The 27,500-nt window shown below is 40.0% G+C and overlaps 8 protein-coding genes across 8 annotated transcripts; 5 read left to right on the top strand and 3 right to left on the bottom strand.

Moving 5' to 3' along the window:
- The first annotated feature begins 38 nt into the window (after window positions 1-38).
- Window positions 39-912, top strand: LOC125036475 (cuticle protein 18.6-like). The gene has a single exon (XM_047629080.1). It carries the CDS (start codon window positions 139-141, stop codon window positions 424-426), a length of 288 nt encoding a protein of 95 aa, XP_047485036.1. The 5' UTR covers window positions 39-138; the 3' UTR covers window positions 427-912.
- A 3,212-nt stretch (window positions 913-4,124) lies between these two features.
- On the top strand, window positions 4,125-4,994 carry LOC125036365 (cuticle protein 18.6-like). The gene has a single exon (XM_047628940.1). It carries the CDS (start codon window positions 4,224-4,226, stop codon window positions 4,509-4,511), a length of 288 nt encoding a protein of 95 aa, XP_047484896.1. The 5' UTR covers window positions 4,125-4,223; the 3' UTR covers window positions 4,512-4,994.
- Window positions 4,995-7,611: 2,617 nt separating this feature from the next.
- Window positions 7,612-9,092, top strand: LOC125034730 (cuticle protein 18.6-like). Its single transcript, XM_047626668.1, has 2 exons — window positions 7,612-7,623; window positions 8,133-9,092. The coding sequence occupies exons 1-2, from the start codon at window positions 7,612-7,614 to the stop codon at window positions 8,604-8,606; spliced, it is 486 nt and encodes a 161-aa protein (XP_047482624.1). The 3' UTR covers window positions 8,607-9,092.
- A 1,464-nt stretch (window positions 9,093-10,556) lies between these two features.
- Window positions 10,557-11,627, bottom strand: LOC125034727 (cuticle protein 18.6-like). The gene is made up of 2 exons (XM_047626655.1): window positions 11,616-11,627; window positions 10,557-11,250 (listed from the first exon to the last, which is right to left on the bottom strand). Exons 1-2 carry the CDS (start codon window positions 11,625-11,627, stop codon window positions 10,843-10,845), a joined length of 420 nt encoding a protein of 139 aa, XP_047482611.1. The 3' UTR covers window positions 10,557-10,842.
- A 1,850-nt stretch (window positions 11,628-13,477) lies between these two features.
- LOC125034717 (cuticle protein 18.6-like) lies at window positions 13,478-14,557 on the bottom strand. Its single transcript, XM_047626642.1, has 2 exons — window positions 14,546-14,557; window positions 13,478-14,195 (listed from the first exon to the last, which is right to left on the bottom strand). Exons 1-2 carry the CDS (start codon window positions 14,555-14,557, stop codon window positions 13,782-13,784), a joined length of 426 nt encoding a protein of 141 aa, XP_047482598.1. The 3' UTR covers window positions 13,478-13,781.
- A 3,020-nt stretch (window positions 14,558-17,577) lies between these two features.
- Window positions 17,578-20,812, bottom strand: LOC125034708 (cuticle protein 21-like). Its single transcript, XM_047626630.1, has 3 exons — window positions 20,489-20,812; window positions 18,099-18,194; window positions 17,578-17,700 (listed from the first exon to the last, which is right to left on the bottom strand). Exons 1-3 carry the CDS (start codon window positions 20,810-20,812, stop codon window positions 17,578-17,580), a joined length of 543 nt encoding a protein of 180 aa, XP_047482586.1.
- A 1,103-nt stretch (window positions 20,813-21,915) lies between these two features.
- Window positions 21,916-22,341, top strand: LOC125034700 (cuticle protein 18.6-like). Its single transcript, XM_047626621.1, has one exon. It carries the CDS (start codon window positions 22,015-22,017, stop codon window positions 22,339-22,341), a length of 327 nt encoding a protein of 108 aa, XP_047482577.1. The 5' UTR covers window positions 21,916-22,014.
- Window positions 22,342-26,681: 4,340 nt separating this feature from the next.
- Window positions 26,682-27,398, top strand: LOC125035964 (cuticle protein 18.6-like). Its single transcript, XM_047628279.1, has one exon. It carries the CDS (start codon window positions 26,786-26,788, stop codon window positions 27,110-27,112), a length of 327 nt encoding a protein of 108 aa, XP_047484235.1. The 5' UTR covers window positions 26,682-26,785; the 3' UTR covers window positions 27,113-27,398.
- The last annotated feature ends 102 nt before the right edge of the window (window positions 27,399-27,500 follow it).

The following is a 27,500-nucleotide window of genomic DNA, read 5'->3' as shown; positions in this document are numbered from 1 at the left end:
TTTTAGCTCGGAATTCCCTGTTCCCTCCTGCAGCTGATCCTCGTGGTGGGCGCCCTCGCGGCTGTGGCCTCCGCCGTCCCCCGTCCCGACTCTCCTCCCGTCTACGGCGCTCCTCGCCCGACCTACAAGCAGCCAGGAATGCCCTTCGAGTTCGCCTACGCCGTCAAGGACCCCTACTCGGGCAACGACTACGCCCACGCCCAGACCAGCGACGGTCACGTCACCTCCGGATCGTACAGCGTGGCTCTTCCCGACGGCCGAACCGAGATCGTGGAATTCTCCGCCGATCACGACAACGGCTACGTCGCCAACGTCGCCTACGAGGGAGAGGCCTCCTACCCCGCCCACGCCCCCTCCTACCACCCTGCTCCCTCCTACCCACGGCCCCCTTCCTACCCACCTCCCCCACACCACCCACATCAGTAAACGCGTCCATCGTCAACGCACAGGCGGCTCTGCCAAAAGCTTCTTGCTCAAGAAAATCCACAACCAAAGAAGTTTGGAAACTCAAGCCACAACATTCAAAGCTCACACAAAAGTCACAAGCAAGCCAAATAACTTGTCATCCTTCGGCATTCCACGCTCCAGCCTCTCCATTTCCTTCGCGCATAACCACGCATATCAACACGCTTTTAACACCTTCATTGACATCTATTGCAGATCCGCCGAGATGCACAAAGGTGATTCGATCCTCTTCCTCTCGAAACAAATGGCCAATCAGTAGTATTTATACGTCAAATTCAAGATAAATTGCCATCGGGGACCAAATGTATGTCCGATGTTGGGTTACATCAAAATATTCAAAATATGATTTATTGTTGTTATTCCATACACATGAAGAGTGTCTGTGAAGCACCGCCATTTGACCTTGCGGTCTTGGGAATTTGTTTTATAAATAAAATTAAACTGTAATGCTATCCTTTATATATATAACCCTAAATTTTTAAAGGTAGTGTTGTCAGTGATAGTGATGATAATAATTATTGTCATAATACTGATGATTATACGGATACTAATAACTGTGATAATAATGATAATGTCAATAATCATAATACATATTGAAATATACTACTGCTACTAATAATAATGATAATAATGATAATGATGACAATAAAAATAGTAATAATAATCACAATAGTAATAAAAAATAACTTCATTATCGTTAGTACTAATATTATCATCGTCGTTATTATCATGACCATTGCCATCATTATTCTTGCAGTCACTACAAATATAATTATCGTTATTATCATTATCATTATTATTATCATCATTATTGTCATTGTCTGATTGTTCTCATTACCATAACCATTCTCCTTACCATTACTATCACCATCATCATTATCATTACCAGTGTCAAAACTGATTCTGAGTTTGTTCTTTTAAGAAGAATCTCATCTGTATAAGAAAAAACATTTGATGTCAAAATCTGATTAGAAGAAAGGGAAAAAGAAGAAGGCGAAGAAGACGAACACGCAGACGAAGAAGTGAAAAAAGAAAAAAAGAAAAAGAATATGAAGAAAGGGGGGGCGAAGAAGAAAGAGGAGGAGGAGGAGGAGAGCAGAGAGAAGAAGGAAAAGAAGAGATTCCAAGCACTTTCAGGAAGGGTCTGATCCTTTTCTAACTCCGTCGCCAGAGAGCAGCTGCGGAGCGACAAAGAGAGTGTTTGCGGTTAACACCTAGTCCTCCAGAAGCGGCATTGTAGTCAATCATTTTTGGTATCTCAAATTATAATACAGTTAAAGCACTCGTTTTCTCCGTTCTTAAAAGCATCGAACGTTTTCCGCGAGTTTTGTCAGCGTAAACGACCCTGTTTCGTCTCACCAGACATTATTATTACCACCTTTATACTTGTATTTTCGTTTAATCTGTTCTGATTTGAATGTAAATACTATTTCAGTTCTGTGTATCACTCAACATGCTTCAAAAACGTTTGTCAGGAGAGATTTCACACAACACGAGCATCAGCTTCCTGTGAGGAACAGCCAGAGCATCTTGTCTCACAGCTGCCTTCTCTGCGATCAGCGAGTGCAAGCAGCACCGGCGAGGGTAAGTGCTTGCTGTTTCTTGTCAAGGTATTTGCAAGAGAAAGATTATATATAGGATCCTCACTATCTGCAACTGACTTCAAGAGATCCATGTCAAAAGAAAACGAGTAATATTAAAAAAAAAAAAAAAAAAAAAAAAAATGTATGAATGAGATTTTGCGATAACAGATCTGAAGAGCGAAAGGGAATAGGAAGGAAGGAAGGGAAGACTGTGTCCGTCGATGCTTGAAGCGGACGTCCAGCCACACAAGGGGCCAGTGACAGAGTCTTAGTCAAAGGAAAGAAACGAAAATAACAAAAGACATTCAGAAAGGCAGAGAAAGAAGCTAAGGTTTGGTATCTTCGGTTACAATGTAATTAGAAAAAAGTTTTATCGAGTAACTTTTATTTACAAGAATAAAATACAGAGACTAGAAGACGCGTCCATTGTGAAAACATAAACAGGACGAGTCAGTTTATAGTGAAATGAATTTCAATGTTATTATCATTATTATTATTATTATTATTATCATTATTATCATTATTATTATTATTATCATCATTTATATGATCATTATCCTTATCATTATTACTGTTGTTATTATCACTGCCATGATTATTGATATGATAATAAGTTTTATTATTATTAGTATTACCATTATTGTTATTATTATGATTATTATCACCATTATTACTATCATTATTATCATTATAACTACCATTATCAATGTTATTATCATTATGTTTATCATTATCATTATAACTACTATTCTTGTTATTATCTTTATTTTTATCATTAATATAATGTTTGGTACGTATTACCATTATAATTCACAGTATTACAATTATCATCATCAGTATCATTATCATCACCAGTGTTTTATTGTTAGTATGACTTTGTTATCTTTATTATCAGTATTGTTTTTGCTTTTATTATGAAGTATTAGTATTATTATCAATATTATTACTACTATTTTTATCATCATTATCATTGTCATTATTATCATTGATATCATAATCATTATCATCATTATTACTAGTACTAATTCTGTTTAAGAAGGCTGTGACGTCATCAAGGCTTCCCGCGTTTTTTTCTGAGATTTACAATAAGCCAATTTCCGGCAAAATTAGTTACCACCTTAGAGTTTTACAAGATACTAGAGGATAGATTGTGTTAAGATATATATGACAATGGTCTCCATCTTTAATATTATTATTGTTATGATTACTGTTATAAGCATCGTTATTGTTAATATAATAGCATTAACATCGTAACTTTGTAACTAACAATATTTTGCTGATATTGTTGACTATTCTATAACTACTTTCACGTTATCATTATCGACGTCATTTGCCTTTGCAGCTTCCAGTGTTCGTAACCGTGACGTCACAGTTTCCCTTCTAGTGATGAGTATAAAAAGGGCTTCCTCCTTCAGCCGAACACCACAGCTCACTCAGCTTCTCTACGACCAACACCAACATGTCTGCGAAAGTGAGTATCTTCCGGAAAAAAATATACATATATCTTTCAGGCTTTCGAACTAACAAACGTCTCTCTCCTTCCTCTTCTCTCGTTCCCATCTATTCCTCCTTTCCCCCATTTCCTTCTGTCCCTTTGCAAGTCCCATTCTTCTTCTTTTACTGCCGAATCACGTGACGCTGGCGACCAGGCGATGCCAATACTCTGCATCATCATGGTATTACTAGGCAACATACTCAGTGGTTTGCCATTGCCTTCTGAGGGTACACTGTGAGACAGTACCATTTCATCTTCCACTTAACATTTCCCCTTTCTAGTATAGTTCTTTAATCCATCATCAACAAAAAGAAGCACTAAGGGCGTCTTCTGGACACGCCATAAAAGTTAATCCAGTATTAATCTACAAGATTCATTCATTGCACCTTTTTCTTCTTTATTATTGATTCCAAAAGATTTCTTCAGATTATTTCTGAAGAGGATTCCTGAAATCGAAGTATCTTTCCTTGAGAAATTGCTGTCTTACTACAAAGTTCCCGTCGTTCCTATGCCTCTCTTGTGATATTCGTCGAGATTGTGAATTTCATCTTGGAATTCCCTGTTCCCTCCTGCAGCTGATCCTCGTAGTGGGCGCCCTCGCGGCTGTGGCCTCCGCCGTCCCCCGTCCCGACTCTCCTCCCGTCTACGGCGCTCCTCGCCCGACCTACAAACAGCCAGGAATGCCCTTCGAGTTCGCCTACGCCGTCAAGGACCCCTACTCGGGCAACGACTACGCCCACGCCCAGACCAGCGACGGTCACGTCACCTCCGGATCGTACAGCGTGGCTCTTCCCGACGGCCGAACCGAGATCGTGGAATTCACCGCCGATCACGACAACGGCTACGTCGCCAACGTCGCCTACGAGGGAGAGGCCTCCTACCCCGCCCACGCCCCCTCCTACCACCCTGCTCCCTCCTACCCACGGCCCCCTTCCTACCCACCTCCCCCACCCCACCCACATCAGTAAACGCGTCCATCGTCAACGCACAGGCGGCTCTGTCAAAAGCTTCTTGCTCAAGAAAATCCACAACCAAAGAAGTTTGGAAACTCAAGCCACAACATTCAAAGCTCACACAAAAGTCACAAGCAAGCCAAATAACTTGTCATCCTTCAGCATTCCACGCTCCAGCCTCTCCATTTCCTTCGCGCATAACCACACATATCAACACGCTTTTCACACCTTCATTAACATCTATTGCAGATCCGCCGAGATGCACAAAGGTGTTTCGATCCTCTTCCTCTCGAAACAAATGGCCAATCAGTAGTATTTATACCTCACACTCAAGATAAATTGCCATCGATGACTAAATGCATGTCCGATCTTGGGTTACATCAGAATATTCAAAATATGATTTATTGTAATTCCATACACATGAAGAGTGTCTGTGAAGCAACGCCATTTGACCTTGCGGTCTTGGGAATTTGTTTTATAAATAAAATTAAACTGTAATGCTATCTTTTATATATATAACCCTAAGTTTTTAAAGGTAGTGTTGTCAGTGATAGTGATGATAATAATTATTGTCATAATACTGATGATTATACGGATACTAATAACTGTGATAATAATGATAATGTCAATAATCATAATACATATTGAAATATACTACTACTACTAATAATAATGATAATAATGATAATGATGACAATAAAAATAGTAATAATAATCACAATAGTAATAAAAAATAACTTCATTATCGTTAGTACTAGTATTATCATCGTCGTTATTATCATGACCATTGCCATCATTATTCTTGCAGTCACTACAAATATAATTATCGTTATTATCATTATCATTATTATCATTATCATTATTGTCATTGTCTGATTGTTCTCATTACCATAACCATTCTCCTTACCATTACTATCACCATCATCATTATCATTACCAGTGTCAAAACTGATTCTGAGTTTGTTCTTTTAAGAAGAATCTCATCTGTATAAGAAAACACATTTGATGTCAAAATCTGATTAGAAGAAAGGGAAAAAGAAGAAGGCGAAGAAGACGAACACGCAGACGAAGAAGTGAAAGAGAGAGAGAGAAAAAAAGAGAAGATGGAGAAGAAAAAAAGAATACGAAGAAAGGGGGGACGAAGGAGGAGGAGGAGGAGGAGGAGGAGAGCATAGAGAAGAAGGAAAAGAAGAGATTCCAAGCACTTTCAGGAAGGGTCTGATCCTTTTCTAACTCCGTCGCCAGAGAGCAGCTGCGGAGCGACAGCGAGAGTGTTTGCGGTTAGCACCTAGTCCTCCAGAAGCGGCACTGTAGCGAGTCATTTTTGGTATCTCAAATTATAATACAATTAAAGCACTCGTTTTCTCCGTTCTTAAAAGCATCGAACGTTTTCCGCAGGTTTTGTCAGCGAAAACGACCCTGTTTCGTCTCACCAGACATTATTATTACCGCCTTTATACTTGTATTTTCGTTTAATCTGTTGTGGTTTGAATGTAAATACTATTTCAGTTCTGTGTACCCCTCAACATGCTGCGAAAACGTTTGTCAGGAGAGATTTCACACAACACGAGCATCAGCTGCCTGTGAGGAACAGCCATCTTGTCTCACAGCTGCCTTCTCTGCGATCAGCGAGTGCAAGCAGCACCGGCGAGGGTAAGTGCTTGCTGTTTCGTGTCAAGGTATTTGCAAGAGAGAGATTATATCTAAGATCCTCACTATCTGCAACTGACTTCAAGAGATCCATATCAAAAGAAAACGAGTAATATTTAAGAAAAAAAAAAAATGTATGAATGAGGTATTGCGATGACAGATCTGAAGAGGAAATGGGAATAGGAAGGAAGGAAGGGAAGACTGTGTCCGTCGATGCTTGACGCGGACGTCCAGCCACACAAGGGGTCAGTGACAGAGTCTGAGTCAAAGGAAAGAAACGAAAATAAAAGACATTCAGAAAGGCAGAGAAAGAAGCAAAGGTGTGTGCGGTTACAACGTTATTAAAAAAAAAATTATCGAGTAACTTTTATTTACAAGAGTAAAATACAGAGACTATAAGACGCGTCCATTGTGAAAACATAAACAGGACGAGTCAGTTTATAGTGAAATGAATTTCAATGTTATTATCATTATTATTATTATTATTATCATTATTATTATTATTATTATTATTATTGTTATCATTATTATCATTATTATCATCATCATTTATATGATCATTATCCTTATCATTAATACTTTTGTTATTATCACTGCCATGATTATTGATATGATAATAAGTTTTATTAGTATTAGTATTGCCATTATTGTTATTATTATGATTATTATCACCATTATTACTATCATTATTATCATTATAACTACCATTATCATCGTTATTATCATTATGTTTATCATTATCATTATAACTACTATTCTTGTTATCATTATTTTTATTATTAATATAATTTTTATTACGTATTACCATTATAATTCACATTATTACAATTATCATCATCAGTATCATTATCATCACCAGTGTTTTATTGTTAGTATTATTTTGTTATCTTTATTATCAGTATTGTTTTTGCTATTGTTATTATTTGAAGTATTAGTATTATTATCATTATTATTACTACTATTTTTATCATCATTATCATTGTCATTATTATCATTGATATCATAATCATTATCATCATTATTACTAGTACTAATTTTGTTTAAGAAGGCTGTGACGTCATCAAGGCTTCCCGCGTTTTTTTCTGAGATTTACAATAAGCCAATTTCCGGCAAAATTAGTTACCACCTTAGAGTTTTTACAAGATACTAGAGGATAAATTGTGTTAAGATAGATATGACAATGGTCATCATCTTTAATATTATTATTATTATGATTACTGTTATAAGCATCGGTATTGTTAATATAATAGCATTAACATCGTAACTTTGTAACTAACAATATTTTGCTGATATTGTTGACTATTCTATAACTACTTTCACGTTATCATTATCGACGTCATTTGCCTTTGCAGCAGTGTTCGTAATAGTGACGTCACAGTTTCCCTTCTAGTGGTGAGTATAAAAAGGGCTTCCTCCTTCAGCCGAACACCACAGCTCACTCAGCTTCTCTACGACCAACACCAACATGTCTGCGAAAGTGAGTATCTTCCGGGAAAAAAATATACATATATCTTTCAGGCCTTCGAACTAGCAAACGTCTCTCTCCTTCCTCTTCTCTCGTTCCCATCTATTCCTCCTTTCCCCCCATTTCCTTCTGTCCCTTCGCAAGTCCCATTCTTCTTCTTCTTCTTTTGCTGCCGAATCACGTGACGCTGGCGACCAGGCGATGCCAATACTCTGCATCATCATGGTATAACTAGGCAACATACTCAGTGGTTTGCCATTGCCTTCTGAGGGTACACAGTGAGACAGGACCATTTCACCTTCCACGTAACATTTCCCCTTTGTAGTATAATTCCTTAATCCATCATCAGCAAAAAGAATCACTAAGGGCGTCTTCTGAACGCACCATAAAAGTTTATCCAGTATTATTCCACAAGATTCATTAATTGCACCCATTTCTTCTTTGTTATTGATTCCAAAAGATTTCTTCGATTCCTAAAATCGAAGTATCTTTCCTTGAGAAATTGCTGTTTTACTACAAAGTTCCCGCCGTTCCTGTGCCTCTCTTGTGACGTTCATCGAGATTGTGAATTTTATCTTGGCATTCCCTGTTCCCTCCTGCAGCTGATCCTCCTAGTGGGCGCCCTCGCGGCTGTGGCCTCCGCCGTCCCCCGTCCTGACTCTCCTCCCGTCTACGGCGCTCCTCGCCCGACCTACAAGCAGCCAGGAATGCCCTTCGAGTTCGCCTACGCCGTCAAGGACCCCTACTCGGGCAACGACTACGCCCACGCCCAGACCAGCGACGGTCACGTCACCTCCGGATCGTACAGCGTGGCTCTTCCCGACGGCCGAACCGAGATCGTGGAATTCACCGCCGATCACGACAACGGCTACGTCGCCAACGTCGCCTACGAGGGGGAGGCCTCCTACCCCGCCCACGCCCCCTCCTACCACCCTGCCCCCTCCTACCCACGGCCCCCTTCCTACCCACCTCCCCCACCCCACCCACATCAGTAAACGCGTCCATCGTCAACGCACAGGCGGCTCTGCCAAAAGCTTCTTGCTCAAGAAAATCCACAACCAAAGAAGTTTGGAAACTCAAGCCACAACATTCAAAGCTCACACAAGAGTCACAAGCAAGCCAAATAACTTGTCATCCTTCGGCATTCCACGCTCCAGCCTCTCCATTTCCTTCGCACATAACCACGCATATCAACACGCTTTTCACACCTTCATTAACATCTATTGCAGATCCGCCGATATGCACAAAGATGATTCGATCCACTTCCTCTCCAAACAAATGGCCAATCAGTAGTATTTATACGTCAAACTCAAGATAAATTGTCATCGGGGACTAAATGCATGTCCGATCTTGGGTTACATCAAAATATTCAAAATATGATTTATTGTTGTTATTCCATACACATGAAGAGTGTCTGTGAAGCACCGCCATTTGACCTTGCGGTCTTGGGAATTTGTTTTATAAACAAAATTAAACTATAATGCTATCTTTTATATATAACCCTAAATTTTTAAAGGTGGTGTTGTCAGTGATAGTGATGATAATAATTATTGTCATAATACTGATGATTATACTGATACTGATAACTGTGATAATAATGATAATGTCAATAATCATAATACTGATACAAATATACTACTACTACTAATAATAATGATAATAATGATAATGATGACAATAAAAATGGTAATAATAATCACAATAGTAATAAAAAATAACTTCATTATCGTTAGTACTAGTATTATCATCGTCGTTATTATCATGACCATTGCCATCATTATTCTTGCAGTCACTACAAATATAATTATCGTTATTATCATTATCATTATTATCATTATCATTATTGTCATTGTCTGATTGTTCTCATTACCATAACCATTCTCCTTACCATTACTATCACCATCATCATTATCATTACCAGTGTCAAAACTGATTCTGAGTTTGTTCTTTTAAGAAGAATCTCATCTGTATAAGAAAACACATTTGATGTCAAAATCTGATTAGAAGAAAGGGAAAAAGACGAAGGGGAAAAAAAAAAAAAAAGAGGAGAAGACGTAGAAGGAAAAAATGATATGAAGAAAGGGGGACGAAGGAGGAGAAGGCGGAGGAGGAGGAGAGCAAGGAAAAGAAGGAAAATAAGAGATTCCAAGCACTTTCAGGAAGGGTCTGATCCTTTTCTAACTCCGTCGCCAGAGAGCAGCTGCGGAGCGACAGCGAGAGTGTTTTGCGGTTAACACCTAGTCCTCCAGAAGCGGCACTGTAGCGAATCATTTTTGGTATCTCAAATTATAATACAGTTAAAGCACTCGTTTTCTCCGTTCTTAAAAGCATCAAACGTTTTCCGCGAGTTTTGTCAGCGTAAACGACCCTGTTTAGTCTCACCAGACATTATTATTACCGCCTTTGTATTTGTATTTTCATTTAATCTGTTCTGGTTAGATTGTAAATACTATTTCAGTTCTGTGTACCTCTCAACATGCTGCGAAAACGTTTGTCAGGAGAGATTTCACACAACACGAGCATCAGCTGCCTGTGAGGAACAGCCACAGCATCTTGTCTCACAGCTGCCTTCTCTGCGATCAGCGAGTGCAAGCAGCACCGGCGAGGGTAAGTGCTTGCTGTTTCTTGTCAAGGTATTTGCAAGAGAGAGATTATATCTAAGATCCTCACTATCTGCAACTGACTGACTCCATGTCAAAAGAAAATGAGTAATATTTAAAAAAACAAACAATGTATGAATGAGGTATTGCGATGACAAATTTGAAGAGGGAAAGGCAATAGGAATGGAAGAATGTGTCTGTCGATGCTTGACGCGGACGTCCAGCCACACAAGGGGTCAGTGGCAGAGTCTTAGTTAAAGGAAAGAATCGAAAATAACAAAAGACATTTAGAAAGGCAGAGAAAGAAGCAAAGGTATCTGCGGTTTCAATGTAATTAGAAAAGAGTTTTATCGAGTAACTTTTATTTACAAGAGTAGAATACAGAGACTAGAAGACGCCTCACCTGTGAAAACATAATCAAGACGAGTCAGTTTATGTTGAAATGAATTTCCATGTGGAAGTAATGAGGCACTTACTGCTGAAGCACAAGAAGCACCTTAGTTTTGCCTGTGACTTTTGCGTGGATTTTAATGGTATGGCTTGAGCTTAGAAAGTCCTTCCTTTGGCGTTGGATACTTCTTGAGCAAGGAGCTTTTGGCAGAGCCGCCTGTGCGCTGAGGATGGATGGCATTTATTGGTGTGGGTGGGGCGGGGGAGGAGGGTAGGAGGTGGGTGGTGGGTAGGAGGGGGCGGGGGCGTGGTAGGAGGGAGCAGGGTGGTAGGAGGGAGCAGGGGCGGGGTAGGAGGCCTCCCCCTCGTAGGCGACGTTGGCGACGTAGCCGTTGTCGTGATCGGCGGTGAATTCCACGATCTCGGTTCGGCCGTCGGGAAGAGCCACGCTGTACGATCCGGAGGTGACGTGACCGTCGCTGGTCTGGGCGTGGGCGTAGTTGTTGCCTGAGTAGTCCCTGACGGCGTAGCTGAAGTCGAAGGGCATTCCTGGCTGCTTGTAGGTCGGAGGAGGAGCGCCGTAGACGGGAGGAGAGTCGGGACGGGGGACGGCGGAGGCCACAGCCGCGAAGGGCGCCCACCACGAGGATCAGCTGTAGGAGGGAGCAGAGAATTCCGAGCTAAAATTCGCACACGAAGAACAGGAGCCTCGTAGGAAAGCAGAAATATCCTGGAGAGAATTACTTCATATTTCCCTGTTACATGATCTGAAGTAATCTCTTGGAAACAAAAGAGAACTTTGAAGGAATAAATGTAATTAGTGAATATTTCGAAGGCAAAAAGCCACGTAGAACAATATGAAGCAACGGAGCTGAAGCACGGACAGAGAAGAATAAGGAGCAGGAGGGGTGGATGGATCTAGAGAGAGAGAGGAGAAAGAGAGGGGGTGGGAGAGAGGGAAAAAGAAAGATTCAATAACTAGAAAGTCATTTTTTTTTACCGAAAGCCACTTACTTTCGCAGACATGTTAGTGTTGATCGCAGAGGAGCTGAGTGAGCTGTGGTGTTCGGTTGAAGGAGGAAGACCCTTTTATACTCATCATGGAAGTTGTGACGTCATTGTCACGTGCACTGGATACTGCAAAGGCAAATGACGTTGATGATAAAAACGTGAAAGCATTTATAGAAAGTCAAACAAATAATTTCAGCAAAAAATATTTTAGCAACAGATTCATAATGTTAATGCTATTAAGTAGGTACTCCTGATAAGAATAGGTAAATGCGGTAATGACGTTTTATGATAACAGATCAGCAGATATTCTTCTGATGCCGAAAACAGCAATACCATTAACAATACTTGCAAGATTAGACATAAAGGTCACGCACGTTCTACCACTGCCGTTACTACAGATTACAGCACCGATAATGTTCTTGATAGTGACAATTGTACCAATAATGGTAATAATGACAATAACAATGATAGTGAATATAAATATAAATTAATGATTATGGTAACAACACTGATGATAAGCAGAATAACTCGCGAGGCAGTTACGTTTCTGTGTTTTGCATGAACTGTTAATCCTGATTAGAATCAAGCATCGATGCAAAGATTGACAGAATTAGAATGAAAACGAGACTTTTCTCAGGATAAGAATATGACAGTCTACACTCCTGCTGATTCGTCTGCGCCTCTCAGCGTCGACTGGACTTAGCATAGTAATGATAATGATGTTAGTAATGATAATAATGATAATGATAACAGTTCTATTAATGATAATAATGATGATGATAATGATGATATTGCTGCTAAAGATAATGATAATAATGATAATGATACTGATGCTGAAATAATTGTAATAATAATTATAATGTCGGTAATCATGATAGTGATAATGATAAGGATAATGACAGAAATAATTACAATAATGTTGATAAAGAATAACTACATTATCATAATCACTATTATCATTATCACCATGACCATTGCTATCATTATTACTGCACTCACTACAAATATCATTATCCTTTTTATTATTATTATTGTTTTCAATATCTATATTACAGTTATTATCATTATTATCCACTTATTTTTTTTTCATTATGATCATTATGATCATTATTGTCGCTCCTATCATTGTTTTGTTCTCATTAGCATAATAATTTTCCTTACCATTACTATCGCCATCATTATTATTATTACCAGTGTCAAAATTGAGCCTCATTTGTGTAAGAAAACACATATGTTCTTAAAATCTGATTGGAGGAAGGAGAAAAAGAGGACGAACACGCAGACGAAGAAGTTAAAAAAGAGAAGACGGAGAAGACGAAAAAAAGAAAAAGAAAAGGGGGGCCAAGAAGGAGGAGGAGGAGAGCAGAGAGAAGGAAAAGAAGAGATTCGAAGCACTTTCAGGAAGGGTCTGATTCTTTTCTAATTCCGTCGCCAGAGAGCAGCTGCGGAGCGACAACGAGTGAGAAGCGGCACTATAGTGAATACTTTTTGTTATCTTGAATCATTATACAAATAAAATACTCGTTTTCTCTGTTCTTAAAAGCATCGAACGTTTTCCGCCGGTTTTGTCAGCGTAGACGACCTTGTTTCGTTCTCGCCAGGTATTATTATTGCCTTTTTATTTGTATTTTCGTTTAATCTGGTCTGGTTTGAATGTGAATACAGTTCCAGTTTTGCGTATCTATCATCTTGCGATGATATATCTGAAGAGCGAAAGGGAATAGGAAGGAAGGAAGGGAAGAATGTGTCCGTCGATGCTTGACGCGGACGTCCAGCCACACAAGGGGTCAGTGACAGAGTCTTAGTTAAAGGAAAGAAAATATAATAACAAAAGACATTCAGAAAGGCAGAGAAAGAAGCAAAGGTGTGTGGGGTTACATTGTAATTAGAAAAAAGTTTTATCGAGTAACTTTTATTTACAAGAGTAGAATACAGAGACTAGAAGACGCGTCCATTGTGAAAACATAAGTTTATGTTGAAATAAAATTCCATGTGGAAGCAGTGAGGCACTTACTGCTGAAGCACAGGAAGCACCTAGACTTTGCCTGTGACTTTTGCATGGATTTTAATGGTGTGGCTTGAGCTTGGAAAGTCCTTCCTTTGGCGTTGGATACTTCTTGAGCAAGGAGCTTTTGGCAGAGCCGCCTGTGCGCTGAAGATGGATGGCATTTATTGGTTCGGGTGGGGTGGGGGAGGAGGGTAGGACGTGGGTGGTGGGTAGGAGGGGGCGGGGGCGTGGTAGGAGGGAGAGGGGTGGTAGGAGGGGGCAGGGGCGGGGTAGGAGGCCTCTCCCTCGTAGGCGACGTTGGCGACGTAGCCGTTGTCGTGATCGGCGGTGAATTCCACGATCTCGGTTCGGCCGTCGGGAAGAGCCACGCTGTACGATCCGGAGGTGACGTGACCGTCGCTGGTCTGGGCGTGGGCGTAGTCGTTGCCCGAGTAGGGGTCCTTGACGGCGTAGGCGAACTCGAAGGGCATTCCTGGCTGCTTGTAGGTCGGAGGAGGAGCGCCGTAGACGGGAGGAGAGTCGGGACGGGGGACGGCGGAGGCCACAGCCGCGAGGGCGCCCACCACGAGGATCAGCTGCAGGAGGGAGCAGAGAATTCCGAGCTAAAATTCACACACGTAGAACAGGAGCCTCGTAGGAAAGCAGAAATATCCCGGTGAAAATCACTTCATATTTCCCTCTTATATGATCTGAAGTAATCTCTTGGAAACAAAAGGGAACTCTGAAGGAACAAATGTAATTAATGAATATCTCAAAGTCAAAATGCTACGTAGAATATTATGATGCCACAGAGCTCAAGCACGGACAGAGAGAGAGAGAGAGAAAGAGAGAGAAAGAGAGAGAGAGAGAGACTGGGAGTGAGAGAAGGAGAAAGAAAGATTCACTAACTAAAGTGTCAGATTTTTTAAAACCGAAAGCTACTCACTTTCGCAGACATGTTAGTGTTGGTCGCAGAGGAGCTGAGAGAGCTGTGATGTTCGGTTGAAGGAGGAAGACCCTTTTATACTCATCATGGAAGTTGTGACGTCACTGTTGCGAGTTGGATACTGCAAAGGCAAATGACGTTGATGATGATAAAAGCGTGAAAGCAGTTACTGAAAGTCATACAAAAAATATTCAGCAAATAACATTTTAGCAACAAAGTTTTGGTACTAAGTAGGTATTTCTGATAAAAATAGAAGTTAAATGATGATGGTATGGTATTTGCATGAACAATTAATCCTGAACAGATGTAAGCATCGTTGCAAAGATTGACAGAATTAGAATGAAAACGAGACTGTTTCTCAGGATAAGAATATGACTGTCTTCACTCCTGGTGATTCGTCTGCGCCTCTCAGCGTCGACTGGACTTAGCATAATAACGATAATGATAATTATGTACATAATAATGACGATAATAATAAAGGTATTAATAGAAATAATAATGATAATGATACAGTAATAACAGTGATTCTGCTAAGAATAATAATGAGAGTGTACTAAAGATAATCATAATGATAAAGATATACTGATAATGATGCTGATACTGATAATAATGATTGTGATAATGATAATGTAAATCATAATAATAATAATAATAATAATAATAATAATAATAGTCATAATGATAATAATGATAATAACAACATTAATAGCATTTATGAAAATAATGATAAGAACAATAAGTCGTAATGATAATAGCATTATCATTATCACTATTGTTATTATCACCATTTTTATCATAATCACTATCATCGTTATCAATTCACTTACTATAAATATCATTTATTTATCATAAATAAATATTCATACTAATTATTATCATTATTATTATGAATAAAGTACTCGTTTTCTCCGTTCTTAAAAGCATCGAACGTTTTCCGCGAGTTTTGTCAGCGTGGGCGACCTTGTCTCGTTCTCGCCAGGGATCATTATTATCGCCTTTTTATTTGTATTTTCGTTTAAACTGGTTTGAATGTGAATACTGTTTCAGTATTGTTGGCTGCTGAAATCACTGCAATTCAACAAATCATGTTTGAAACGGCTTTATCTTTCCAACTTGGTAAATCATCGATCGTCAGGTCCCTCAAGATGCTGCGGAAACGCCTGTCAGGAGAGATTTCACAAAGCACGAGCATCAGATACCTGTGAGGAAAAGCCAGAGCATCTTGTCTTACAGCTGCATACTTTGCGATCAGCGAGTGCAAGCAGCACCGGCGAGGGTAAGGGCTTGCTGTTTCTTGTCAAGGTATTTGCAAGCGATCTGCAAATGACGGCTCCTCATCTCCCTCTCCCACTCACTCACCCTTGCTTCTCTCCCTCCTTCTCTCATTCCCCTATTTACTCAACCTTGCTGCTTTTCCTCCTCCTCCTCCCTCTACCACTCCCTCACTCTTCCTCATCCTCCCTATCTCTCTCTCTCTCACACACACACACACACACACACACACACGCACACACACACGCACACACACACACACACACACACACACACATATATACACACATATGTACACACATATACACACATATACACACACATACACACACATACACACACAGACTCACTCACTCACTCATACATTCCTCTTTCTCTTCCTCTCTCTTCCTTTTTGTCCTAATTATGGCTCTCCCTGCTATTTTCCCCATTCTCCTCCCTAATTTATCGTTTCTATTCATATTTTTGTTCTACCGACGCTTACATACATTAATTTATTTATTTGCTCATTATGTACATGTATCTCAGGGTATATAGGCGTAAATTATGTACACACGTGTAGTCCAGAATAAGACTGCCGTGGCGATTATAGAGATTTGTTTATTATTGATGAGTATTTTAGAACCGCGAAGCTTCATGATACTGAACTGCCGCTTATTTTTTATTTTTTTTTTTACTTTTTACTTTCGCGTTGTATTATAATTTAAATGTTATTTTCTGTGAGTTCTTCTTTCGAATTTCAGTTTTTATTCGTCGTATCTTGGTGATCCATGGCCATGTCAGTTTTTTTTGTGTGTTCTTGTAGTTGATACTTATATAGTTTCGTGGCATATTTTTACCATTCTTACTCAGGGCAGTTTTTGACGTATTTTAGTGCCTCTCTTTTTAAGTTTGATTATTAGTATTGTCTATTATTTGTGTTCACCTTTTAGCGTTTTTACGGTATCTGTTTTGATACTCATTTTATGTTATAAATATTTGTATCTACACTTGCTTTTACTTTTATTATTTTTATATGTTCTTTTTTAAAAAAAGGAAGTTGATGTATTATACTTTGTAGTGACCCATTACCTGTCCCTGCGTAAAGGCTGTATCTTTATATAAAGGGGCCATTTTGTTTTTAACGTACAGTGTTATTTATAAGTAACTATACTGCTTCCTCAGACACCCCACTCTTCTCATGAGGGCTTGTAAGGGACTTTTTATTTCACCTTTGTTTTTTGTTTTTGTTTTTGTGTTGTGGAGTAAACAGGGCCCACCTATCCTGGCCCTTATGCCTTTCATCCCGCGTCACGGGGAATCGCCACTCTGACGGTGTGACAAAAGGGGCTCCTCCCACAGACACCTACGTCAGCCACACAAGGGGTTAGAGACAGAATCTTAGTTAAAGGAATTAAACGAAAATAACAAAGGGCATTCAGAAAGGCAGAAAAAAAGAAGAGTTGTGTGCGGTTACAGTGTATTTTAAAAATGTTTTATCGAGTAACTTTTATTTTCATGAGTAAAATACAGCGACAAGAAGACGCCTCACCTTTGAAAGCAAAAACAAGACGAGCCTGCAAATGGTACCATTGATTTCCAAGTGGAGGTAAAGAGGCACGCATTGTTGTAGCGTGACAAACGCCTTTGCTTGTCCTGTGACTTTTGCTTGAGCTTTGATGATGTGGATCGAGCTTGGAAAGTCCCTCCTTTGGGCAGTGACTTTCCTGCCCAAAGAGCAAGGAGCTTTTGGCTGACCGCCTGTGCGTTGAGGATGGATTTTATCGATCTGAGCCGCAGTAAACAGGCACGTTGTACGATCCGGATCTGCCATTGGTCTGGACGTGGGCGTAGTCGCTGCCCAAGTCACCGAGGGCGTAGCCAGGACTGAAGGGCACTCCTGGCTGGTTGTAGGTCGGAGGAACGCCGTAGACGGGAGGAAAGTCGGGGCGGGGCAGTTAAATTGCAGAAAATCCCTTTTTATACATTGTAAAGACATCTTTTGGCAACAACAGCAAAAAAGGAATATTAATGGAGCAAATGCAATGACTGAATCTTGTGGCGGAATATTTGATGCTTCTGGTTGTGTGCCTGCCTTTACTATCACTGACTGTTCAATGACTTGGCTCAAAGATTGATGACAAAAATTACAACGACACAATATAACATGCAAGAGGACAAGGAGAAGGGATAGGGAGAACAGGGAGAGGGCGAAGGAACTGACGAAGAGAGAGGTAAATGAGAGAAAGGGATAAACAGAGCCCGAAGCCTAAGAGATAGAGCTCTTCCGGATGTTAGTCACTTTCGCAGACATATTGGTCGCGGAGGAGCTGAGTGAGCTGTGAAGCCTCGGCTGAATGAGGAAGTCCCTCTTATGCTCGTCGCCAGAAGGGAAATTCTGATGTCACGATCTTCAACAGCGGAAACTGCAAAGGCTGTAATAATGATGATATGAAATTAATGAAATACCAGCCAATTTTTTGGTATAATGGTGTTATCAACAACGAAACATTGCCGATAGTATTAAGTTAGTAATGAAAATGAAAAAAAAAAAGAAAAAGAACAGCAAGGTGCTATATCGATTATGGTTTTCATGTAATATCTAGATAAAATAACTTAATGTCATACGATTTATGATACGCTTATGAACCTGAAGATATAAAAACCATGAACAGTATTCACAACATTCAAAATAAAGATGATGACAGTTCTACTTGTGCCACTTATAACGATGATGTCCAAGATGATGATATTATGGGCAATAATGGTCTTGGGGATGATAATGATAATGATGTTAATAGAAATGATACCAATAATGAAAATGATAGTGGTGATGATAATTATAATGAAAATGATAATGATAATGATAATGATAATAATAACAATAATAATATTAATAATGATAATAATAATGATGGTAATGTAAATAATTATACTAATAATAATGATATTGATGATAATGATAATGATAATGATAATAGCAGTAGCAGTAAAATAAAAATAATGATGATGGTAGTAGTAATAATGACGATAAGAGTAATAATGATGGTAATCTTAACAATAATAATGATAGTAGTAGTAGCAGTAAAAGTAATAAAAATGATGATAATGAAAATAATGATAATGATAATGATGATGATTAATGATGATGATAATAAAAATAGTAATAGTAAGTTAGTTATAATAAGTTATAATAGTTATAATAATGCAATGATAATAGTAATAATGATAATGATAATTATAAAGATAAAGGTACTAACAATAATAAAAAAAACAATAATCTTAACAATAATGGTAATAACAACAGTGTTAATGATGGCAATAATAATAATGACAATAACAATAATGTCAATATTACTACTAATGGTGATAAGTAAAATTATAATAATAATGACAGTAGTAATGATAATCATCATTATCACCATTATTATCATTATTACTATAATCGTAGCGAGAGTAATAATAAAGCTAAGTAATAATAAACAATATACTAATAACAATGGAGGAAAAGAAGATTCAGGAGCAAAGAAAAATGAAGAAGAGTAGATTAGGAGTAAAGACTAAGGAAGGAGAAGGAGAAGAGAAAGAAAAAGAAGAAAAAATAACAAGAAATAAAAAGAAAGAGATGGGGAAAAGGAAAAAAAATGAATAAAAATGAAATCAAGGCATGAGAAGAGGATGAAGAAAATAATAAAGAAAAAATAAGGAGAGGATGAGGAAAAAAAAACGAATAAAAAAAAAACCTAGAAAGAAGAGGAAGAGGGAGATAAAAAATAATAAAGAAGAAACAAGAAGGAGAAAAGGAAAAAGAAAAAGAATAAAGAAAAAAACAAGAAGACGAAAAGGAAGAAGAAAAAAAATAGAGAAACCAGAAGAAGAGAAAGAGGAAGAAGAACAAGAATAAAGAAGGATCAAGAAGAAGAGGAAAAAAAAAGAATATAGAAGAAACAAGAAGAAGAGGAAGAATAAAAAGAATAAAGAAGAAACAACAAGAAGAGGAAGAGGAAGAAGAAAAATAATAAAGCGGAAACAAGAAGTAGGAGAAGAAAAAGAAAAAAACAGGAAACAAGAAGAAGAGGAAGAGGAAGAAGAAAAAGAAAAAAGAGGAAACAAAAAGAAGAAGGAGAAGAGGAAGAAGAAAAAGAAAAAGAAGATACAAGAAGCGGAAAAAGAAAAAGAACAAAGAAGAAACAAGAAGCAGAAAAGAAGAAAAAGAAGAAAGAAGAAATAAGAAGGAGAGGAGGAAGAAGAAAAAGAGGAAGGAAGAAAAAAGAAGGAGAAGAAGAAATAATAAAGAAAGGAAGAAGAAGATCTTAAAACTTCTGCGGCGTGACATGTGGCTTCCGGCCGAGTGCGGAGAGAGAGAGAGAGAGAAAGAGAGAGTGAGAGAAAGAAAGAAAGAAAGAGAGAGAGAGAGAGAAAGAGAGAGAGAGAGTGGAGAAAGAGAGAGAGAGAGAGAGAGAGAGAGAGAGAGAGAGAGAGAGAGAGAGAGAGAGAGAGAGATTCTATTGGATAACCAAAGATGGCTTTAGACTTTTAATTCCTCTAGAAATAAAAAGGAGGGGGAGATGAGAAATTCAGCCATAACTGATAACCGGATATAAAAAGGGAAGCTCCTGGAAAGGCAGAGGAAGAAGCAAAGGCGTGTGCGGTTTGGTTTTACATAGAAAGAAAACATCTTTATCTCCTTGCTTTTAAAGCAACCCCCTCGTAGGCGACGTTGGCGACGTAGCCGTTGTCGTGATCGGCGGTGAATTCCACGATCTCGGTTCGGCCGTCGGGAAGAGCCACGCTGTACGATCCGGAGGTGACGTGACCGTCGCTGGTCTGCTGGTGGGCGTAGTTGTTGCCTGAGTAGTCATCCTGGACGGCGTAGGCGAACTCGAAGGGCATTCCTGGCTGCTTGTAGGTCGGAGGAGGAGCGCCGTAGACGGGAGGAGAGTCGGGACGGGGGACGGCGGAGGCCACAGCCGCGAGGGCGCCTACCACGAAGATGATGAGGCTAATCAATCTCATCGTAAACTTGCTAGAAACGCAAAAATGAAAGTATATGACGTAAAAATCTGAAAACTACATATTTTAGTAGTAGACGGATAGACTTATTGGAAACTACTAATTCTCATGTTGACGTTGGTCGCGGAGGAGCTGGGCGAGTCGTGATAGTTATATACTGGCTGTCAAGATGGAAATTTTGAAGTTATTAGTGGTTTTGGCGACAGCGGATGGAATTCTAAAGATGCTAATATAGATAACTCTGACGAATAGGAAAATTTAAAGCTTTCTCAATAATGGCGTTAACAATAATGAAGTTTGACAACATTGCAATGGCATTTGCGTTCGTAATATTTAAATTGTAATTTAAGTAGAATATGGTAGAAATAAGTGCAAACTGTTATATTTGCTTTAGATTATTGACATTATCTAATTCTTTATAGCAGTATTCTTGAGAAAGGTGTTGCTATTATAAAACTACTTTCACATTCCATTATTAAAGTTCTATGCCTTTGAAGTATCCACTGTTCATAAACTTCCATTATAGTGATGAGTATATAAGGGGGTTCCTCCTGCAGACGAGCACCAGTTCACTCAGCTCCTCTGCGATTAACACCAACATGTGTGCGAAAGTGAGTAACTTCAGGGATAAAAAAAACTTTCATTCTGTTAAATCTCTGTCTATTTATCTACCCATCTACCTGCCTATTCATTCATCTCTCTCTCTCGTTCTCTCCTTCAGTTCCCGCCTGCCTCTTCTCTCCGTCCGCCTTTCCTTCGTCCCTTCTCTGTCCCCTTCGCCGTATTTTTCACGTAAAATGTTGCCGTTACAACAACGTTCAGTAATCTATCATCACCAAAATGAGACTGTTAGTAGTGTAGCAACAGGACATACTCAGAAGCACGAGGTATAAGTTTCTGTCACTGCATTTGGTCCTTTAAATTAGACCTTGTATTTCCCCTAAAATCTTCTTAATTTGAAAGAAGGATTTTCTGCAATTAAAGCGACAGTACTCGAGATCTTTCTACATTCTTGCAAAGTACTCTTCGTCCTTATTCATTCATGTGCTATTCTTCAAGAATGCAAATTTCTTCTTGGGATTCCCTGTTCCTTTTTGCAGCTGATCCTCGTGGTGGGCGCCCTCGCGGCTGTGGCCTCCGCCGTCCCCCGTCCCGACTCTCCTCCCGTCTACGGCGCTCCTCGCCCGACCTACAAGCAGCCAGGAATGCCCTTCGAGTTCGCCTACGCCGTCAAGGACCCCTACTCGGGCAATGACTACGCCCACGCCCAGACCAGCGACGGTCACGTCACCTCCGGATCGTACAGCGTGGCTCTTCCCGACGGCCGAACCGAGATCGTGGAATTCTCCGCCGATCACGACAACGGCTACGTCGCCAACGTCGCCTACGAGGGGGAGGTCTCCTACCCAGCCCACGCCCCCTCCTACCACCCCGCCCCCTCCTACCACCCTGCTCCCTCCTACCACCCCACTCCCTCCTATCACGCCCCCGTCCCCACCTACCCACCTCCCCCACCCCACCCACATCAATAAAACCCATCCATCGGCAACGCACAGGCGGCTCTACAATAGCACCTATATCGTGAAATATCCAACACGAAATGAACGTCTTTCCAAACTCAATACACGCCATCAAAACACAAAAATCTCAGTGCAAGCTACATTATTCCCCGTGTTTTATCAGTAAGTGCCTCATTACCTGAACATCCACTGCAATATTTGTTAACTCCCTCGCCCACACGTCTTGCCCACGTTTTCATAAGTGAGCCAGTGTCAGTGAGCTCATTAGTCATTTTATTTTACCGTTATGAATAAAAGCAGTTCAGTGAAACTTTAACTTTCATTGGAAAGCCTAACCTGTTACCTTTATATTTCTTTCTCTTCTATCTGAGTTTCTTTATTGTTTCGCTTTATTTATGTTGATTCTCCCAACGACCTTGTGCGCGGCTGGACGTTCGCTTTAAGCATCAACAAAGGCAGGCTCTTCCTCCCTTTCCTGTCATCGTATTCCATCTTTGTTCGACGCCTCATCCGTACCACTTACTGATCCTCCAAGAATCCAGCTGTAAGATAAGATGGTCTGGTCGTTCCTCACTTGAAATGTGATATGTGTGAAATTTCTCCTGACAGGGTTGTGGCTGTGGGAGGGGGGGGGGGGGGTGGAGCTGCTAGAGAGACACCCCGTCGGTGTATGTCAAACCTATCAAGTTGGGAAGGAATACCCGTTTTGAAAATTTGTTGAATTGTTGTAATTTCTTAAAAAAGGGTCATGGTCTTAAAGAAGTTTTCTTATCGGGTGTGAGGGAAAGGGGGAAGGGGTGAGGGAAAGCCAAAAGTGTGCTGTGTTTTGGCCGTGTGCGTTAACCAACACCAAAAATAAACAGTAAATATAGAATACACAATTAAAAACAAAAACTAGGTCGGTAGCCGGACCTCTTGGAAGTGCTGTGCTGGAGCCGTGAGTATAGGCGAGGAATAACGCCAGGGAACTTGTCTAAAAATACATAAAAACATGAAAAAGGAGCCAAAGTAGGAGCTCAAACACTCAAGGGAAGAGTAAATAAAAATAATAATATAGATGGAGGATCCTCTGCAGATACGGATCCCCGAGTATCTCTTGAAGGCGAACTTTTACATAAAAATAAGTGGCAGAGGAAGAGGTACATATTCCGACGCAGGGTTCCGACGGGGCGAGTAAATGAATCATTTTTTGACGGTTGCGACGGCGCCTGAGGAAAGAATTTTGACCGTAGTATGCCGGATCGCTTTCTGACGATCAAACATGAATATTGAAAAAGAGAGCCAAGCACGTAGAATGTACACAAATTAAACATTATCCACGCTAAAATTGGAGCAAAGAAAACGTAAACACAACAACGAAGGGGGTGATAAGAAGACATTCATCTTGCCCTAATGATACATGGCGGGAAGAACGAAACAAGCTCGTTCACGCTGACAAAATCCGCGAACAGGTTTGATACTTTTAGGAGCGGTGAAAATGAACATATATGTGTATACTGATTTACAGTATCAAAAATGGTTCGCTACAATATGGCTTCTCGCAGCTGCCTACCACAAGCATGCATCGTTCTGCAGCTGTTCTCGGACAGGCTTAGCACGAGGATCAAACCCTTGTTGAAAGTGCTAAATTGCCTTCCTCCTCTTCCTCCTCCTCCTCCCCCTCCTCCTCCTCCTCCTCCTCCTCCTCCTCCTCCTCCTCCTCCTCCTCCTCCTCCTCCTCCTCCTCCTCCTCCTGACACTGATAATAATAATGATAGTATTGGCGATGATAATAATGGAAATGATGATGATAACCAAATAATGATGACAATGATAGTAATAATAATACTAATACTACTACTACTACTACTACTAATAATAATAATAATAACAACCACAACAACAATGATAATGATAATGATATTAATGACAATAATACTCCCGTAACAATCATGTCACGAAAAAATTGTCTGCCGGCCGGTGTGATGGGAATGACTCGTCAGGAACACAAAGATCTTGGAGGCTTATTAGGCTCCGTGGGCACTCAGTGGTGGTGGCTCTTGCATGACCTACACCGGTAAAGGAGGGTGGCATTGTACCATCCGTGAGCCATGGCTGGTAGGGCGCCGGCTCCAGGATGCTCAGGATTCCTTTCCTACCCATCGTGATCTGCGGCGCAGGGCGTGTTGCAGAAAATAATAAAAAACGATAAAAAGTACCAGAATCAACACTAAGTTACTTCTTGTTATTGTTACTCCACAGAAATGTAGACTGTCGATTGCAGCGATAAGGCGTCTGATCGAGGAAAATAATCTATCTCCACCTAGATGTAGCACAACAAAAGACAAATATAAACACTGGGAAATGGCAAAACACCTATAAGCACTTCGGCAGAAAAAGCCTTCATACAAAGGCGAGTGAGTATCGTGTGGGGTCACAGGGATTGTGGTGATGGTGGCGATGGTGAGGGTGGTGGTGTCATGGTGATTGTGGTGATGATGGTGGTGATGATGCTAGTTGTGTGATGGTAGTGGTAGTGATGGTGGCGGTGGTGGTGATGGAGGTGGTAGTGTGGGTGGTGATGGTGGTAGTAATGGTGGTGATGATAGTGGTGATGATGATAAAGATGATAATAATTTTAATGTTGATACTAATAATGATGATAGTGATAATAATGATTATAATAATAGTGATAATAGTAACAATGATCATAATGATAATATAAATAATAATAATAATAATAATAATAAAACAACAACAAAACAACATTAATAATAATGATAATGATGATAATGATAATTATGATTATGATTTTAATAATAATTATAATAATAGTAACGATAATAGTAATAATAATAACTATATAATAATAATAATGATAGCAATAATAATGATAATGACAATAACAATGATAGCAATAGTGGTACCACTGATAAGGATTATAATAACAATAATAGTGATGAGGATTAGAGTAATTAAGTTGATGTTTATTATCATTATTACTATTGTTATCATCATTATCTTTATTATGATCATTTATATTATCATTATCATCATCACCATTATGATAATGAATAAGGTTTATGATGAGAGAACGAAACTGCATCACCGCATGTGTTAAAAGATGTTTTTTTAAGGTCCTAAATATAACAGTCTGTTACTCTGATAAGGAATAAAGGTTACGCAAAACTCAAAAGACATTGCTGCTCTGCGAGACATTCATTCTGATTATCTTTGATGTTATTACCATTTTTATAATTCATTGCTATTACCGTTACTGTCATCGTTGGCGTTATTATTACTGTCATTACTGTTACAGGTGGTATTATCTCCATAAGTATTACTATTTCCTATATTATTACTATCATCACTATTAATGATATTGTCAGTATTATAATCAGCAGTAGTATAAACGGAAACGTAGTCACAATAAGAAAAGGAATTGAATGTAATGTTTCGAACTCGTCAGGACTTCCTCAGAAAAACAAATAACCGAAGTAGTGATTTTTTGTTAATCTGTTGAGGAACTTTTGACGAATTCGAAACGTTACATTCAATTTTATTTTTACTGTGGCTGTTAATTTCTACTCATGTGAATCTGTTATTACTGTTCCTGGCATCAGAAGCATGTCTGGTATTCTATAATCATAGATTATTCTATCATTTCAGGATCACCTGATGACTATAACCATTTAATTGTTTTGGTATCATTAATGCCTACTTAATCCCATTAGCATCATCACTTTGTTGTTCACATCATTATTTGACATTCTATAACTGCTTTCTCGTTACTATCATCAATGTCATTTACTTTTGCAGTAATCAGTGCTCGTAACAGTGACGTCACAACTTGCATGATGAGTATAAAAGGGGCTTCCTCCTTCAGCCGAGCATCACAGCTCACTCAGCTCCTCTGCGACTCACACCATGTCTGCGAAAGTGAGCAGCTTTCAGAATATACATCATTCTTTTATTTGTACATTTTTAGGCTCTCAGAATTCTTTCTCTCGTTTCCACCCTCCCCTCCTCGCTCCCATATCCCTGTCTCTTCTTCCGATTCTCAATTTCATAATCTATGTAATATTTTGACTTCGTAATACCATTTATTAACAAAATAAGTAGACCATCGGTGATGTGGTGACAAGACGTACTTAACCAGAAGTTTTCCGCCATAAGTTATTAATTACACTCATTTCTTCTTATTCGTTATTGATTCCAAAAGATTTATTCAGATTATATCAAAAGGGGTTTCCTGAATACGTAGTGTCTTTCTTTGGGAAATTCCTGTTTTCTTACAAAGTTCCTGTGCCTTTCTTATGGCGTTCGTTGAGATTGTGGATTTTATCTTAGAATTCCCTGTTCCCTCCCGCAGCTGATCCTCGTGGTGGGTGCCCTCGCTGCTGTGGCCTCCGCCGTCCCCCGTCCCGACTCTCCTCCCGTCTACGGCGCTCCTCGCCCGACCTACAAGCAGCCAGGAATGCCCTTCGAGTTCGCCTACGCCGTCAAGGACCCCTACTCGGGCAACGACTACGCCCACGCCCAGACCAGCGACGGTCACGTCACCTCCGGATCGTACAGCGTGGCTCTTCCCGACGGCCGAACCGAGATCGTGGAATTCTCCGCCGATCACGACAACGGCTACGTCGCCAACGTCGCCTACGAGGGGGAGGCCTCCTACCCCGCTCACGCCCCCTCCTACCACCCCGCTCCCTCCTACCACGTCCCTGCCCCTTCCTACCACCCCGCTCCCTCCTACCACGCCCCCGCACCCACCTACCCACCTCCCCCACCCCACCCACACTAATAAAACCCATCCATCATCAACGCACTGGCGGTTCTTTCAAAAGCATCTTGCTCACGGAATATCAAGAACCAAAGCCACATTAAAACTCCCACGAAAGTCCAAGTGCAAGCTAACGTGATTCTCGTGGTTCAACAGGACGCGCCTCATTACCTCCACATGGAACTCCATTGCAATGTTTGTTGCTGCTTTCGCCCACGTGTCCTGTTCATGTTTTCACTGGCGAGGCAGTCGTGTCAGTGAGCTTTTTAGTCATTGTTTTTTGCTGTTATAAATAAAAACAGGTCAACAAAACAATTTCCTTTTCACTGGTAAACGCAACCTCACATGGAGGTGCAATCCCTTTATCAACGTTTTGCTGCCTTTGTATTACTTTCTCTCCTAAGATTCT

This window comes from Penaeus chinensis, chromosome 2 (assembly GCF_019202785.1).
Source record: "Penaeus chinensis breed Huanghai No. 1 chromosome 2, ASM1920278v2, whole genome shotgun sequence".
NCBI lineage: Eukaryota > Metazoa > Arthropoda > Malacostraca > Decapoda > Penaeidae > Penaeus > Penaeus chinensis.
This window is presented reverse-complemented; position numbering and strand designations above follow the sequence as displayed.